At 46.5% G+C, this 18,942-nt stretch overlaps 1 protein-coding gene across 1 annotated transcript in view; it reads right to left on the bottom strand.

Moving 5' to 3' along the window:
* Positions 1–18,942, bottom strand: part of LOC119967969 (collagen alpha-1(IX) chain-like) — a 184,498-nt gene that overhangs the window by 65,025 nt on the left and 100,531 nt on the right. The window contains exons 18-20 of the mRNA XM_038801070.1: positions 18,821–18,874; positions 10,141–10,194; positions 6,493–6,546 (exon numbers count right to left, since the gene is read on the bottom strand). Coding sequence (XP_038656998.1) covers positions 6,493–6,546; positions 10,141–10,194; positions 18,821–18,874 — 162 coding nt within the window. The remainder of the gene's footprint in view (positions 1–6,492; positions 6,547–10,140; positions 10,195–18,820; positions 18,875–18,942) is intronic.

Raw genomic sequence — 18,942 nt, 5'->3', positions numbered from 1 at the left:
AACGAAAATCGTTAAGCCTGCTTGCCGGAGTTAGCGCCGGCTGACGCGTCATATGACGTCAGCCGCGCATGCGCAGTTTGGAAGACTCCAACCCGCGCATGCGCGGGTGACGTCATCGCGTTTTTGCGCGAAACCCGCGCATGCGCGGGCCGGGTTGCCCCTCAGCCGCCCCGCGAATGGATACTGCGGGGCGGCGGAAGGACAAGTAGTGCGCGGGCATCGGGCCCGCTGCCCGCGATCGGTGGGCACCGATCGCGGGCCCATGGCACCCTTGGCACGGCCGTGGTACTGCCGTGCCAATCGGTGCCATGGTTATTAATAGCGAGTTTGTGACGCCGTTTTCACGGACGGCAAGACCAGGTGTGTTTGCCGTTCGTGAAAACGGCGTAAAGGGCTGGGACTTCGGCCCATCTAACAGCTGAGAATCGCTGCCGGCCGTAAAAAACGGCGGCAGCGATTCGGGTCGGGACTTCGGCGGGGGGGGGGGGGGGAGAATAGCGGGAGGGCGGCAAAAATGTCGGGAAGGCCCTCCCGCTATTCTCCCACCCGTCGTGGGGGTCGGAGAATTTTGCCCCTCAAGTTTCAGAAGTCGCCACCTTAATGCCAATTTTGTGCATTCCAGGAGGATGGGATTCATCATCCATCGGCCACACTGTATTGAAAATTAGAGAGGCGTTGTACTCCCCCTCCCCAAACTGCAATCTCTCAATTTGTGTGCCCAGTTAGAATAACTCCTCATCTGATAGCAGCATTCATTAAAGCAGTCCTCCTGTATCTAAACAATATGGTTGTTGACTTTTGTTGCTCAGGATTCAATGATTAAAAAATATTGATTTTCAGAAAAAAAAAAATTCTACTAAACATAGTCACCCGTTGGCTGGTGTGACCCCTGACAAAACTAAAATCTCTTGCCTGATATTTTGACTTAAGCAATTATAATTGAAGTACAACAGTAAGTGTAGACGCTCGTGGCCAACATACACAAAACAAGCAAGGAGGAGCTCTCAATCAATTCCTCAGTTACCTTCGATTCTTTAATCACTACTCTTGTTAACACGAGCATACAGATTGCACTAAAGACAATAAAGTACTTTCATGCTGCTTGGATTTCACACCAGCTACAATATGATATTTAAGTGGTACTTGGAAGCTATTGGCATTGCATATTGTGCAGTACAGGAGCTGGTTCATTGCTGCAACGCACAGATAAGTACCAGCCCCTGATATCAATAATGTAACTGGAACCTGAATTAACTTGCATGGGACAATGGACATTGAAACCCATTAATAAGAGGATCCTCTACCACAAAATTATTTATTCAGCTAGTGAGCGATATATGGAGGAACTAATTCACAGCCAGCTGTTTTCTGTACACACATGCACAAATGTATAAAATTCCAACATACAGAATATAATCTTACAGCACAGAAGAAAACCATTTGGTCCATTGTGCCACTTTACTATACTTATCTTCAGCTATGCAAAGCCCTAATTAGACCACATCTGGAATTACTGTAAGCAGTTCTGGCACCAACCCTTAGGAAATATAGATTGGCCTTGGAGGGAGTGTAGCATACTTTCATCAGAATGATACCTGACTCCAAGAGTCAGATTATGAAGCAGGTTTACACAAACTAGGGCTGTTAAACCGCACCCCCGCCCCCCCCCCCCCCCAAAAGTTTAGAAGCGGCGGTAGGGGCATCATCTAAAAATTAAAGCAAGAAACTTCCAGGAGTGAAAGTAGGAAGCACTTCTTCAAATAACAGGTGGTAGAAGTTGAAAATTGTACATTCATATGCACGGTGTGTTAGAAAATCTCGTCTTCAAATGGCAATTAATGCAAGATCATTCGGTGGCCAAGGAAGTTAAGGTTCGTAGCAAATTGAAAAAAAACAAGTTCAACACTGTGAAGATTAGGACAGAAGATTGTATAGACTTTAGAAACCAGCAAAAAATGACTAAAAGAATAATGAGGGAGGAATTAGAGTATGAGAGAAGGCAAGCTAGAAATATAAAAAGTCGGTAAAGATTTCCACAAGTATATAAAATGGAAAAGAGTAACTAAAGTGAGCATTGCTCCCTTAGAGGGCGAGACTGGAGAACAGGGAAATGGCAGAAGTGTAAAACAGGTATTTTGTACCACTCTTGACTGTGGAAAACACAAAAATAATCCCAAGATTAGTTGAAAATTAGAGGAAAAAAGGTGGGAGGTAAAACAATCACAATCACTGGACAAAAGGTATTTGGAAAACTAATGGGACTAAAGATTGACAAGTCCCCTGGGCCCAATGACCTGAATTCTAGGGTCTTTCAAAAAAAAAATTTGCTGTATAGTCTCTGCATTCTCTAGATTCTGGAAAGGTGTCAGTGGATTAGGAAGCCACAAATATAACACCCCTATTCAAGAAAGGAGGGGAGAGAGAAAGCATGCTAACTGTCAGCCAATTCGCCTAACATTTGTAATTGGGAAAATGCTGGGCTTCATTGTTAAGGAATGCCCAGCAGGACATATAGAATGTCATAATATAATCAGCAAAATAAACATGGTTTTGTGAAAGCGAAATGGAATTTGACAAATTTATTAAGCGTTCTTTGAGGGTGGATAAGCAGGGTCGATAAAGGGCATCTAGTTGATTTGCTGCAACTGTATTTCCAAAAGGCATTCAATAAGGTGTCATGTAAAAGGTTACTAAACAAGATAAGAGCTTGTGGTGGGCTAACATATTAACATGGATAGAGGATTGATTAGCTTACAGAAACAAGAGTGTTGGGATGTAATTCACACATGGGGGGGGGGGGGGGAGAACCCAAACCCAGCAAAGTATTTGAACTCAGTGCTGAGTTCAAACAGCCCCACCTTTTTCCTGGAGCACTGTCAGTATCCTACCATGCGGGACTTCCAATTTTCAAGCATAGGCATGGATGTGCATAATGGATGGATAAGGCTTGTGAAACTGTCAAGTTATTTAAATCACATGCTCTTCATATTTTGAAAGAAGAGCAGCCTGCTGTGTCCAAGGGCTGAAAAGAATTGGTGCTTGAAATTTCCATAGCTGTTTGTTGATATAAACCTGAGGTCTATCATTATAGTATTAATATGGCTTGATTGATTCCCCACAATTATCACAATGGAGAGTATACAAGTTTACAGTTTGACAGCACCAAGAGGTTAAGGGATTATTTGCCTTTGATGTAGAGGTATGAATACAAATTTATTTTTAAAGAGATGTACATGCACTTTATCAATTAGCATGTTTTTAAAATGTAATGAGGCCTGTAATAGACACTGAGAATTCTATTTAATTTCATCTCAGCATGGCTCCTGAGGTCTGCCCATGATGGATACTGGATGAGTTGACATGGAGGGTGTAAGGACACAGGGTGCTGGGTTGGTGCTCCGCCGGCTGGCGTGGATGGCCTTTGGCGCCACGCCAGCCGGGGCCGAAAGGACTTCGCCGGCTGGCGTAAATCCGTGCATGCGCCGGAGCGTGAGCGGCTGCTGACGTCATCCCTGTGCATGCGCAGGGGAGGGGGTCACTTCCGCCTCCGCCATGGTGAAGTGGGCCAGGCCACCGTGGGGGCACCCGCCGAGGTCAGATCGCCCCGCCAGGACCCCGGAGCCCGCCCGCCAGTCCTGCCGGTCAGGTAGGCATTTTGATACCCGCCGCCGGGAGAGGCTTGACAGTGGTGGGACGTCGGCCCATCGCGGGCCGGAGAATCACCGGGGGTGCCCGCCAACCGACACGGCGCTATTCCCGCCCCCGCCCAATCTCTGGTGGTGGAAAATTCAGGACACGGCGGGGGCGGGATTGACGCCGGCCCCCGCCGATTTTCCGACCTGGCGGGGTCAGAGAATCCCGCCCAAGGTGTGTGAGGGGATGTGAGGGGTGAGTGCTAAGGGGTTTAATTGATTTATTTGCAACTGGAGCAAAGTCCCAGGGAACCAAGGCAAAGTAATCTAAATAAAAGCAAATTAATGGAGATATTGGAATCTAAAGCAAAAACAGAAAACGCTGAAAAATCGCAGCAGGTCTGACAGCTTCTGTGGAGAGAAAATTCCACAGTGTCAGAGCTTTTATCCGTCAAGGCTTTTCGCCTGCCCTTTTGGTATTTGGTAGTCCCTGTGGCTGACTCCAAACTATTTCCTGGGGCAGCAGGATTGATTCCAGCAATCAGCCGCCAATCCTACCCCTCCCTGAATAAAGGTTCTGTTATTCAGGGCTATTCCTTGTGAGGCGGGAACGCCAAGCCAGGAAACACTGTGACTCTGCGCACCCACCTCAGGAGCGAAATCTGGGTCCAAATGACTGCAAAGGAATACAGTGAGTGGCAGCTGGAGTATTTGGGAAAACGTGAGCTTGCCCACTTTGGCAGGAATAATTGAAAAGCAGCATGTTATTTAAATGAGAGAGATTGCAGAGCTCTCTGGTACAGGGGGATTGGGTGTCCTGGTACATGAATCACGGGCACGATTCTCTGCTCCCCATGCCGGGTGGGAGAATCACGGGAGGGCCTCCCGACTAATTTCACGGCCCCCAGGCGCCCCCCGCGATTCTCCCACCCCCCCATCTCGGAAGAATCGCCGCTCAGCATTATTCACGGCGACCGGCGATACTCCGACCCGGATGGGCCGAGCGGCCTGCCGTTCGCGACCGTTTCACAACAGCGGCAACCACACCTGGTCGCTGCCGTCGTGAAATCGCCATGAGGTGCCCGTTTTGGGGCTTGTTGGGGGCCTGGTGGGGACTGAGCACCACGACTGTGCTCGGGAGGGAACAGGCCCGCAATCGGTGCCCACCGATCGTCGGGCTGGTGTCTCAATCAGACGCACTATTTCCCCTCCGCCGCCCCGCAAGATCAAGCTGCCACGTCTTGCGGGGCAGCTGAGGGGAAAGACGGTCACCGCGCATGCGCGGATTTGAGCTGTCAGCCGTCGTGACGTCAGCTTTGCATGCGCGGGTTGGAGTCGGCCAACCTGCTCATGCGCGGCTGACGTCACATAGGCGCCGCCGTCGCGTCACTCTCGGCGCGCCGCCCGGCGGCCGAGAGTTACGGTCGCTACTCCTAGCCCCGCCGGGAGGGGAGAATAGTGGGCGAGGAGCGGCCTCCGAGGCCGTCGTGAAACTCGGCTGTGTTCACGACAGCCCTCCCGATTTTTACCGGGAGCGGAGAATTAGTAGACAGGTACAGCAAATGATTATGAAGGCAAATTAAATGTTGGCTTTTATTGCAAGAAGAATGGAATATAAAGGTAGGGAAATATTACTGCAGCTGTACAGGGTCTTGGTGAGACCACATCTGGAATAGCGAGTACAGTTTTGATCTCCTTACTTCAGGAAGGTTGGTTGGATGGAAAGCGTTTCAGAGAATTTGGCTGATTCCGGGGATGCGGGGTTTGTCCAATGAGGTAAGGTTGAGCAGGTTGGGCCTATACCCATAGAAGTATGAGAGACAATCTTGTTGAAACATAGAATTCTGAGGGGACTTGACAGGGTAGATGCTACGAGGATGTTTTCCCTTGTGTGAGAGACGAGAACTAGGGGCCACAGTTTAAAGATAACCACCCTTTCTTCCCATGCAAGACAGAGATGATGAAGAATGATTTTGTCACAGAGGGTCATCTTTGGAATGCTCTGCCCCAGACAGCAGCAGAAACTGCGTCATGTGAGTGTATTCAATGCTGAGACAGACAGATTTTTGAGCTACAAGGGAGTCAAGGGTTATGGGCGGTAGACAGGAAAGTGAATTTATGTCCACAATCTGATCAGCCCCGATCTTAATGAATGATGGAGCAGGCTCGAGGGGCCAAATGGCCTACCCTTGCTCCTATTTCTTCTGACCTTCTGTTCAGTTGTTACTTTTAAACCTGAGATTGATAGGTCTTTTTTAATGAAGGGTATTAAAGCATATGGGTGGGGGGGGGGGGGGGGGGGAGGGGAGGGGGGGAGAGCTTATGGGTTGCATGGTTGCATTTTTCCCCCAGTGCCCTGCAACATATTCCTTTTGAAAATAGTTACTCAGTACCCCTTTAAAAGTAAACATTACATGCAATAGTTGTAAAATAGTCTCAAAACAATGGGCGGACTTTTCCGGATGCCTGGTGGCATGTGATGGCGGAGGAAGCCCGTCATTGGCCGGTGGAGGGATCTTCCAGTCCCGTCAATGTCTATGGGGGTTTGCGTGCCCCGCACCCTCCGCCACCAGGGAACGCACCACAGGGGTGTCACCATCGACGGGACCGGAAGATTCCACCAGTGAAGGAGGCTGGAAAATCTCCCCCGATAATTTAAGATGCTTGTGAAGAAATAAGTTGCATGATGTTCCTCTTTAACTTAATTGTAATTCTTGCAGTAACATTTCTGTAGCTTTGGGTAAAGTGGCAGTAAGTCAGGAGAGGTTTGGTGCAGAAAGAAGCAAGTTGCAATTTAATGGAAGGTGGAAATTCAGGCATTTGAGTTTGGCCTTAACTAGATTGCATCAATTTAACTTACCACATCACCCTTTCTTCCTTCCATGCCAGCAAAACCTCTTGTACCTTGCACACCCTAAAGTTGAACAAATAACATCTTGTTAAACTGGTAATGAACTATTAGAAACAATTGAAGAGAATCTATGACAAATGCGATGTCAGTTTTAATTTCTTCATTCCGATTGTCCATCTATGCAAAATGCACAAGCTATTTGAAGGACTGCTTTCAATTGCTATTCAGTTGGTAACACAACCGCCTCAGAGTCAAAAGGTTGTGGGGTCAGATCCCACTGCAGCAATTGAACACAACAATCTCGGCCGACACTCCAGTGCCGCCTATTGGGAGAGGTGCTGCCTATTGGGTGTCGGACAAAGGAAATCTTATTTGTAAATGAGATGTGGGTGTCACTGGCTGGGCCAGCATTTATTGCCCATCCCCGACGCAGTTCAGAGTCAACCACATTGCTGTGGATCTGGAGTCTGGGCCAGGGAAGGACGACAGACTTCCTTCCCTAAAAAAACTTACTGAACTAGATGCGTTTTTACAACAATCGACAACTGATTCATAGTCATCATTAGATTTTTAATTCCAGATTTTTATTGAATTAAAATTTCAACATCTGCCCTGGTGGGATTTGAACCCAGGTCCCCAGAGCATTACCCTGGGTCTCTGGATTACTAGACAAGTGACAATACCACTACGCCACTGCCTCCCTTTAATTGGCTGAGGTGAAGTCCAAACCAACAAATATTTATTTGACTACAGGAGAACAAATAAGTAATTCCTTCCAGTCGATGGAAGTCCGTGGGGAAGGGAAATAGCAGAATTTAATCAATTTACTCCGATTAGAAAATCATAACACCCAGAAAACAAAAACGACCAATCCAATTACTCAATTAATGTTGGTTTGAGTTACTATTTGATTTTTTTCACCTTTTTTCAATATTTATTGGTTATAAACAAAATTTACAGTACAAACTTTATGGAAAAAAATAACAATTCAAAATTAAGTTCTTCGTCTCAGAGTTGAGTGTATTGTGAATGCATCAGATTGACTGCAGGCCCTGTAAAACATAGTATGTTCTTCACCAATGTATTTTGACTGGAAATGATTCCGCAATTTGTCTTTTTGTCTCAACAATTCAATTTTTCACTCCCTTAAAATTCTGTTCAATTCTCTCAAACATTCCCACACAATCTGCTTCAGTATTTCTGAAAAAAGACATACAAAGAAACATATATAGGAAATAGAAGCTTTGAGCCTGCTCCGCCATTCATTATGATCATGGCTGATCATCAAGTTATTCCCTTGATCCTGCCTTCCCCCCAACCCCGTAATCCCTTGATCCCTTCAACCCCAATAGCGATATCTAATTCCTTCTTGAAATTACACAACGTTTTAGCCTCAACTACTTTCTGTGGCAGTGAATTCCACAGATTCATCTCTCTCTGGGTGAAGAAATCTCTCCTGACCTCAGTCCGAAAAGGATTACCCCTTATTCTCAAACAATGACTCCTAGTTCTGGACTCCCCCACCATCAGGGACATTCTTTCTGATACTACTCTGTCTAATCCTGTGAGAATTTAATAAGTTTTTATGTGGTCCCCTCTCATTCTTCTAAACTCCAATGAATATTATCCTAACCGATTTAGTCCCACCATCCCAGGAATCAGCCTGGTAAATCTTCACTGCGCTCCATCAAAACAAGAACGTCCTTCCTTAGATAAGGACACCAAAAACTGGGCACAATACTCCAGGTGTGGCCTCACCAATGTCCTATACAATTTTAGTAAAACACCTCTATTCCTATACTCCAATCCTCTCGCTTGAAGACCAACATATCAAAACTTTACATCTTGCACCAATCTGAGCCAATCTGAAAAGTTTGAATTTACATAATTGATGGAACCTTCAATTCTCCAGACACGTGTTTCCGGTGTGAATCTAGGCTTTAATTGACTTACTTCAGAGCCACCCTGTTACCTGTCGATGAACTCGTAGTGACCCAGGCTGGCTCTGGACACGGATACTTATACAGCTGCACTAGGGGGAGGAGTCATGGGCGGAACCAAGGGTGGAGCCCAGTACAAGTTCCTAAGTGCTCCCAGCGTTACTCCCCCTAGTGGTAGGATGGCGCTACTGCGCTTACAATAACAGTGTGAATTAGTATATATACATTCATATATTACATTCACCACAATGATGCTTGGCAGTTAGCTACCAGTCATCAATTAACTAGTGCATCTTCATGTCAAAGCCTCTACCAATTAATCAGCTCTCTTCTCATGAAGCATAAATTGTTGTTCCATTTTACCTTTGGTTTGAATTGCTAATTGCCCTGATGGGTAAAAGATGGAAAGCTTTAACAACGTGCGTCTTTTTTCAGCAATATTCAAGTAATGTGCTAACAATCTTTTTCTTTAGATATTCATCCCACATAGTAATGTAGAATATTATATTTTAAATAGGTTTTGATCTTGCAATATTGGCTGCACTGTTAAGGTAGTATGCATAGCCCATCCTTACTTTTACTGAGACCTTTCAGTGTCAACTACACATTGTGGGACTGGAGTCACGAGTAAGCTGGACTGGGTAACAATCCCTAAAGGGTGTGAGTAAAACCACTGGGTTCCTAGGACAATCCAGCAGCTTTCATTGCAATTTTCGAGTGTTAGGCCATTTCAAAGTGGTGGGATCTGAACTTTTGTCTTCATAATTGCTTTTCCAGGACCATAAGAATTAGGCCATAATCTCCTAATCTAAACTTTGGAGAGGGTACAGAAGCGGTTTACTAGGATGGTGCCTGGTATGAAAGGCATTAGCTATGAGGTGAGGTTAGGTAAACTCGGTCTGTTTTCACTGGAACGACGGAGGTTGAGAGGCGACCTGATAGAGGTCTACAAGATTATGAGTGGCATGGACAGAGTGGATAGTCAGTTGTTCTTTCCTAGGTAGGACAGTCAAGTACTAGGGGACATGGGTTTAGTGTACGGCGAAAAGTTTAGAACAGATATGCGATGCAAGCCTTTTACACAGAGGGTGGTAAATATATGGAATGCGCTGCTGGGGAGCAGGTACGATAGCGGCATTTAAGGGATATCTAGACAAATATATGAATAGGGTGGGAATGGAAGGATACGGACTCGGTAAGTGCATACGGTTTTAATTTAGGCAGGTACCATGGTCGGCGCAGGCTTGGAGGGCCGAAAGGCCTGTTCCTTTGCCGTATTGTTCTTTGTTCTAAACTGTCCGTGCATCTTCCCTCCTGGGACCAGAGTTTATGACATTCCCAAGCGTGTCACAGGAATCGAGTGTGTCTATTCTCTTTCGAATCTTAAATCTTTGAATACTTCCACCTTCATGCATAGTGATTCAAGGCAACGTCATACTAATTAAAAACAGGCTATAATTGCCCAATTTTCATTTAGTTCTCCAGGTGGAAAAGGAACAGGAATAGCAGATCAAGGGCCCATTTTACACCCGATATTATTTCTACAGTTGCTTATGTGGGGCGTAGAGTGCTGCCCTATGTAAAATAAGCAAGTGAACCAAGACTGTCTGTTTTTATACCTGGCGGTAAAAGTGAGAACTCAGCACAATATTTCTCATGGAAAAAAAAGACACCATCCAAACATCACAAGATATATTTGAAGAGTAAAATACTTTACTGGAGAGCCTTGAGCACCTAATTCTCCAGGAACTCCCTGTTCACCTTCTTCGCCCTATAAGAGAGGAAACAAAATGAGAAAAGTAAGCAGGTTTAATGTCAGACACAACGGCTGAGTGTACATCTGATAACTGCATCAGCCAAAAGACGAATGTAATCATTCAAGGATGGGCGACCATAGTAACTAAACAAACTATTATCAGGAATAAACTCTGTACAGAAGGTGTGCTGCCAACTACTTCGACTCAGTCCCAGGCTGGCTGGGAAAACTCACGCTCAGCTGCAAGTTTCACGCTCAGCTCTCCGGCTCGATTGCCAATCGGGTCACATGACATTCCCCCCTCCCCCCCAAAAAAACCTTGCCCCCTTAAAGGGGCTCGCTACTGCGAAGGACAAAATAATGTGGAAAACAACACGGATCAAAGAACAAAATCATGTCACAGAAGAAGTTTTTTTTGAATTGATGATTACAGGAACACAAATCCTAAGGCAGTCGGAGAGCGACACATTTAACGGGACATTCGGAGGCACATGGATTATTCTCACCCACTATCCTAACCTGCAATTTGAAGTGACCGTGGAGTTGCAAGTAAAATAAACTGCCGAGTATTTCCGAGGTGTGTCACCTTACTTAGCTTCCTACTTGGAAAGGATTTAAGGGCAGATTTTCCTCCTCCAAAATTTGTGCTAAAAAGAACATCTGGGTGCATGGCATTGAGGAAAATTAGGTGGGCTATGATGGAACCATCAATTCACCAGACACGTGCTTTCTGATATGAACAGTGGTTTTAATCTACTTACTACAGAGCCAGCCTGTTACCCGTTGATGAACTCTCGGTGAACTGCAGGCTGACTCTGGACAAGGGTATTCATACAGCAGCACAAGGGGGAGGAATCGTGGGCGGAACCAAGGGTGGAGCCCCGTACAAACTCCTGAGCATTCCCAGAACTACTCCCCCTAGTGGTCGGATAGCGCTACTGCGCTTACAAAGATACAGTGTGAATTACCAAGTTACATTCACCACAGGCTGGAAAACGCTTTCCTAATGGATCCCATTCGTATTTTCAACACATTAACCGGAAGACTGAAAATCAGCTTTGTCACTGGTGTTTACTTCACTGCTCTTCTCTTTGAGAAGTTGGCCAGGATCATATGAAAGATGCTGGGCTATGAAAATCAGCTGTCGCCTATTCTAGCGCTAAATTTGAGACCATTTTGACACCACTTTAATAAATTACACTTTGGTTGTAGACTTTAGCATTACATTAATGGGTCTATCCGCTCTCACATTGATACTGTCTCTATTCCCCGTTTTGTTTTCTGTTTCGGGGTCTCTGTCTTTATACTTTAGGCTGTTTTTTTTTAAACATTCTCTTCTTCTCTTCTCTCTTCTGATTATGGCTATGTTTTCTCTCTACTCTTTCTAATCCATCTATCTGCTCATTGTTTTTTTTCTCCATTTCTTTCCGCTCATGCTGCCAGTATTCAGCTTTTAACTTGAATGATTTTCTCTATTATCTTCCTGGCTCTTTCACCTCAAAGTTTCAATTTACTCGTTTTCTCCCTGCCAACTCCCTGATCACCTGGCAACTGCCGATTTCGATGGAACAAGGTAAAATTTCAACTATTGTCGGCAGCAATATTAAGAGTCCATTTGCATTGCAGCAACAGCATTGTTTCGAAGAGATTTAATTCTGAAAACCCCCAGGTTTCACCGCGAGTGTGGGTCCTGACCTGCCTCCAGAGAAAATTGAAGGTTCAAAACTTGGGAGCAGCGAGAGGCACCTACTTTACTTTCATTTGACTTCAGTCCCGAGTCAGGTTAACACCACAGCTTGCACGAATGCCACTGTTATATTTTGGATGCATCAGTAGAGGCAAACAACAACATATATTCAACAACAACTCATGGGCAGCACAGTAGCACAGTGGTTAGCACTGTTGCTTCACAGTGCCAGGGACCCGGGTTCGATTCCCGACTTGTGTCACTGTACAGTCAGCACGTTCTCCCTGTGTCTGCGTGGGTTTCCTCCAGGTGCTCCGGTTTCCTCCTACAAATCACGAAAGATGTGCTGTTAGGTGAATTGGACATTCTGAATTCTCCCTCAGTGTACCTGAACAGGCACCGGAATGGGGCGACTAGAGGATTTTCACAGTAACGTCATTGCAGTGTTAATGTAAGCCTACTTGTGACAATAATAAAGGTTATTATTATTACTAGCGCCTGAACGGAATGGTCGGAAGCTCATCTCGAGGCCAAATCCGACACCAAATGTATGACTACTGGCACTGTTCCCATGGGCATTGGAAAACCATTGCCTCTGGCATTCAGGAATTCTTTTCACACCTTTTTCTTATTCACAAACAAAACGTGGGCACTGCTGGAAATTTATCAACCATCCCTAGCTGCCCTTGAGAAGGTGGTGGAGGACCACATTCTTGAATTCAATTGAGTGGCTTGCTAGGTCATTTTCAAGGAGACTTAAGAGGCAAACACGTTTAATTTGGGTCTGGAGGCACACATCAGCCAGACCAGGTAAGGACGGCAGATTTCCTTCCCTGAAAAACATCAGTGAACCAGATGGGTTTTTACAACAATTGATGACAGTTACCATTACTGGAACCGGCTTCTTATTCCAGATTTTATTCAATTAATTAAATTCCCAGCAGCCGAGGTGGGGTTTGAACTCTGTCTCTGCATCATTAGTCTAGGCTTCTAGATTACTAGTCCAACAACGCAATCACTGTGCTACCACACCCTGTTTTTGCTCCCCGAATCCTATGAAACTCATTATTGTGCAGATCAGAGCTTCAAATGAATAAGCATTAACAGATCAGAACAAAGTAGAAAAAAATTAATTTCCAACCAGTACATCACTAGTTGTAGAGGGTTTTGGGATGTCCTAATAAAATATTACAAAGTTCATTGCCATCTTTCTTACAAAGAAGTCTAATGGCAGAATATAGCTACAATGCTAAGCTTAGAACTGTAAACATAGAAATACAAGTAGAACATTTAGCCCCTTGTCCCTGTTCTGCCATTCTCAGAGATCACTGCTCATCTGAAAACTAACTCCATTTACCCATCTTTGTCCCATATTTCATAATACCCTTGGTTAACAAAACATGCAATCAATATTGCTGAAAAGGGAGATGTTGCAGAAGCTTTTCGTCTTGCACTCACCAGGACAAATGGAAGAATGCCAAATTTCAAATGATTGCCACAATTTACACCACAGGAGGAAAGGGTGCTGCGCAACTCTGATTGGCTGAAATGTTGCCATGGAGAAAGCAACTCATGGAATGTGGCTCATTTACGTTTGCTGTAAGTATATACTTTGTGTGCAGGGACTCATTGTCTGCAAACAGCAGAGCATGACGCAAGTTCATCACTGAGTGCAGCTCGACACAGTGTGAATAAGGTTCAGTGAGGGCTTTTGGTGCAGCGAAGACTTTTGGGGCGGCGAGGGCACGTGGTGCCTGCATCTGCGGCTTGAGGAGCTTCACTCAGAATTGATGAGCTGGGGTCCTAGTTCAGAAAGTGCAATACATTCGGGAGGTGGAATGCTACCAGGACATTTTGGGCGCAATCTAACGACCTCATTGCTCCAGACTCAGGACGTGATGAGGCCGCTAAATCTCGCGAGAGGCCTCTTACAAGATTTACGATGCTCTTTACGCCTCACAAGATCGAACGAGATCTTGCAAGGAGTCACGATCCAGATCCCGCCCTCAATGGCGTGATCCAGATTTGCATAGTCAAGTGCACAGCTAGGCTCACTTGAATATGTTTGCACCAGAGCTACCCAAGATGTAGGGTCCATAAGACCATAAGACATAGGAGTGGAAGTAAGGCCATTCGGCCCATCGAGTCCACTCCGCCATTCAATCATGGCTGATGGGCATTTCAACTCCACCTACCAGCATTCTCCCCGAAGCCCTTAATTCCTCGCGACATCAAGAATTTATCTATCTCTGCCTTGAAGCCATTTAGCGTCCCGGCCTCCACTGCACTCCGCGGCAATGAATTCCACAGGCCCACCACTCTCTGGCTGAAGAAATGTCTCCGCATTTCTGTTCTGAATTTACCCCCTCTAATTCTAAGGCTGTGCCCACGGGTCCTCGTCTCCTCGCCTAACGGAAACAGTTTCTTTGCGTCCACCCTTTCTAAGCCATGTATTATCTTGTAAGTTTCTATTAGATCTCCCCTTAACCTTCTAAACTCCAATGAATACAATCCCAGGATCCTCAGCCGTTCATCATATGTTAGACCCGCCATTCCAGGGATCATCCGTGTGAATCTCCGCTGGACACGCTCCAGTGCCAGTATGTCCTTCCTGAGATGTGGGGCCCAAAACTGGACACAGTACTCCAAATGGGGCCTAACCAGAGCCTTATAAAGGCTCAGTAGCACATCGCTGCTTTTATATTCCAACCCTCTTGAGATAAATGACAACATTGCATTCGCTTTCTTAATCACAGATTCAACCTGCATGTTTACCTTTAGGGAATCCTCGACTAGCACTCCCAGATCCCTTTGTACTTTGGCATTATGAATTTTCTCACCGTTTAGAAAGTAGTCTATGCTTGGATTCTTTTTTCCAAAGTGCAAGACCTCACATTTTCTCACGTTGAATTGCATCAGCCATTTCCTGCACCACTCTCCCAAACTGTCTAGATCCTTCTGCAGCCTCCCCACTTCCTCGGCACTACCTGCCTGACCACCTAACTTCGTATCATCGGCAAACTTTGCTAGAATGCCCCCAGTCCCTTCATCCAGATCATTAATATATATGGTGAACAGCTGCGGCCCCAACACTGAACCCTGTGGGACACCGCTGGTCACCGGCTGCCATTCCGAAAAAGAACCTTTTATCCCAACTCTCTGCCTTCTGTCAGACAGCCAATCCTCAACCCATGCCAGTAGCTCACCTCGAACACCATGGGCCCTCACCTTACTCAGCAGCCTCCTGTGTGGCACCTTATCAAAGGCCTTTTGGAAATCCAGATAGACCACATCCACTGGGTTTCCCTGGTCTAACCTACTTGTCACGGGTCAAATGGCTTTGCCTCAGAGAAATGGAGTGGGCACCGTTTAATTCTGGTTTCCACAAAAATGGACCAGGCATACTGGCACGGGGGCTCTCCCAGACGATTTGGGGCCCAGGGTGGTTGGATTCTGGGAAGTGTGCTACGCTGGCACTCCGGATGTCACCTGGGCATCATGGGACTGACAGCCTGGAACCTTGGCTGTGTTGCCTGGATGCCCAGGTAGAATCTTGCCCGAGTTGGCAATTGGCTCGGGCGTGCCCTGCCCTTATGAGGTGAGGTACAGGGGCGGGGGGGGGGGGGGGGGGGATCTTGAGGACCCTCTAGTTAGTAAGTTGGGGAATTGGAGGGTCTGAAGGCCATGCTGGGGGAGTCCAGAGATCGGGGTGCCATTTTCTCCTCCTGCACTAACAAACTGAGCTTGTTAGTGCAGAAAATGAGCTCAAGTGCAAACTCCACACAGTCACCCAAGGCCAGAATCGAACCCGGGTCCCTGGCTCTGTGAGGCAACAGTGCTAACCACTGTGCCATCAAACCTCCCCTCTCTCATCACTGAAGTCATTTCACCTTTATTAATTCAGGCTACCCCTCCTTTTCTACCATGTTCGCTGTAGACTTTATAACCTGATTAATTGAGTTCCCAGTTCTGAACTTCTTGTTGCCAAGGCTTAGCTACGTCTACACTGTCATACCTTCCAAGCTGAACTTGCACCCGAAATTCATTCAACATACTTTGTTCATTTATATAAAGAATACTTATTTGGACCAAACACGCAAATCTGTGCTTGTGATCTAATATTTTACTCACACATTTCTTTCTCTCTCCTGGTTTAATTAATTTAGATCTTGTAGTTTTCCTTTTAGCTAATGAGCCTAAAGTACAATTTTAAATTGTTACCAAGGCCAGAAGATGTGGGAGCAGAAGTGGGCCATTTGGCCCATTGAGTCTGCGCAGCCATTCAATGAGATTGTGACTGATCTAAAATGATAATCCGCATTGCCACTTTCCCACCTAATCCTCATGACCCTTGATTCCTACACTGATTAAAATTCTGTCTATCTCAGCCTTGAACGCACTTAATGACCCAGCCTCTACAGTACTCTGCGGTAAATAACTCCAAATTCACTACCCTGTGAGAGAATAAATTCCTCCTCATCTCGGTCTGAAATGGGCGACCCCTTACTCTGAGATTATGCCCTCTGGTCCTAGACTCTCCCACAAAAAAATCTCTCAGCATCTACCCTGTCAGGCCCCTTGAGAATCCCATTGGCGGGATTCTCACGAATCCCCGCGATGGCCCGACACCAGCGTAAAAAACAGCGCGAACCACTCCGGCGTCGGGCTGACCAGAAGTTGCGGAATCCTGCGCACTTCCGGGGGCTAGGCCGGTGCCAGAGGGGTTGGCGCTGTGCCAGCCGCCACCAAAGGGCCGGCGTGAGTTAGCACATGTGCAGAACCGCCAGCCTGGTTCCGCGCATGCGCAGACCGGCCGGTGTATTTTAGCGCATGCGCAGCAGGGTGGCTTCTCCGCATCAGCTATGGCGAAGCCCTACAGCGGCCGGCATGGAAGGATGAAGTGCCCCAAGGCACAGGCCCGTCCGCAGATCAGTGGGCCCCGATTGCAGGCCATGACACCATTGGCCTGCCCCCCCCCCCCCCCCGAGGCCAGATGCCCGTGCCCGACCCCCAAGGACCTGGCCTACCAGCCAGATTCTGCTGTGTGGGACCATGTCAAATTCACGCCGGTGCGACTGGCCTGAAATCGACGGCCGCTCGGCCCATCGGGGCCCGAGGAATTGCGGGGGTGGCCGCTACGAACACCCCCCAACCGGCGTGGCATGATCCCCGCCCCCGCCCGAAAACTGGTGCCAGAGAATACGGCAGCCGCCATCGGAGCGGCGGGCGAGATTCATGCCGCCCCCCCCCCCCCCCAACCCCCCGTGGATTCTCCGACCCGGCGGGGGAATCGGAGAATCCCGCCTCATGTGTCTCAACAAGGTCGCCTCTCATTCTTCTGAACTCCAATGAATACAGGTCCAACCTACTCAACCTCTCCTCACAGGAAAATCCCTCAATACCCGGAGTCAACCTCATGAACCTTCTCTGGACTGCCTCCAATGCCAGTATATCTTTCCGGAGATAAGGGGCCCAAACTGTTCCCAGTATTCCAAGTGTGGTCTAACTAGTGCCTTGCATATAGCTTTCGCAAGACTTCCCTATTTTTATTCACCATTCCCTTTGAAATAAAGGCCAACATTCATTTACCTTCCCTATTACCTGCTGTACTTGCCTGCTAGAATTTTGTGATTTATGCACGAGGACCCCAAGCCCTTCTGTGCTGTAGCTTTCTGCAGTCTTTCTCCATTTAAATAATATTCAGCTCTTTTATTCTTCCTACCATAGTGAATAACTTCCTACTCTACTCTTTTCCCTTTTGTTTGGTTTGTGATTTATTATTTATACTAACGTTTCCATCTGAGTCCTCTCCTCCCCCCACCCCAACCCCGATCATTTATCTGACTATTTCTTCACTAATAGTATCCCTCGGTTCCTCACTTTCATTAGATCCTTTCTTCCCCATTATTTCGCAAATGTATTTTGGGGTCTTCAACGTGGAAACAGATCCAAAGTATTTGATTAATGCCTCTGCCATTTCCTTCCTCCCCATGATAATTTCACCTGCTTCTGCCTCGAATGGGCCCATGCTTATTTTCACTAATCTGCTCCTCTTCTGAAAGGAAAAGATGTTTAAAACGTTTTTCCAGTAGAACAGAGAAACATTTCTCTTTGTTTGAGTTTCCGGTCTGCAAATCCTCCCACTCTAACACCATTTAAACAGAGTTTTGAAAAGAGAATACAGAGATACAAACTCACACCATTAAAGTTGTGTAAGCATTCAAGAAGCTGTGAAGACCCAGGAGTCCGAGTCGTTGAGTAAACAGTGTTTCATTCAAGGTCAAAGGAAATGGTCGCAAAAACACACAATCAGGACTACTCTCTCCAGGCCAGCTTTTTAAATTCTAATTACACGCCCCAGCTGGCCAGGCCTCCACCTTCTGGCGGAAAAGCTTGTATTCCATAAATCCCATGGGGGGAATGATTAGGGTATGCCCGTGAGACTCATGAGGGTTATTATAATAATAATAATCTTTTAGTGTCACAAGTAGGCTTACAGTATCACTGCAATGAAGTTACTGTGAAAATCCCCGCGCCGCCACACTCCGGTTTTCGGGTACTTGTGGGAGGAAACCGGAGCACCCAGAGGAAACCCACGCAGACACGAGGATAACGTGCAGACTCCGCACAGACAGTGACCCAAGCTGGAAATTGAACCCGGGGCCCTGGCGCTGTGAAGGAACAGTGCCATTTTGCTACAGAAGTAAAATTCTAATTAGTTACTGGCAAATCATGGTCACCTTCCTCGAGTCAAGCAAGTCATCTTCACTTGTTTCAGGACTGACAAATTGTACAATAAATGAAGAAAAGATTTGCGGATTGGCTCACATTCCGACAGATTCTTTGGAGTTAGTTTGGAACGTGAATTCAGATTCTTCAATGAACAGATTTACCATTGTGACTGGCCAATTGGACATTCTCATTGTAAAAGCGCCGAATGGTGTTTTCTCCTACCTTGTGTCCTTGTTTTCCTGGTTCACCAGCCTCCCCTTTCACACCTTTATGTCCCTGAAGATCAAGAGGTGAAGGAATTAGAATCAGTCATTTGTCAGCGTCGGTCCAAGTTTTATACTCGA

The sequence above is a fragment of the Scyliorhinus canicula genome, chromosome 6, assembly GCF_902713615.1.
Source record: "Scyliorhinus canicula chromosome 6, sScyCan1.1, whole genome shotgun sequence".
NCBI classification, from domain to species: Eukaryota; Metazoa; Chordata; class Chondrichthyes; order Carcharhiniformes; family Scyliorhinidae; genus Scyliorhinus; species Scyliorhinus canicula.
The sequence above is the reverse complement of the archived record's forward strand: the minus strand, read 5'-3'. Positions and strand labels throughout refer to the sequence as shown.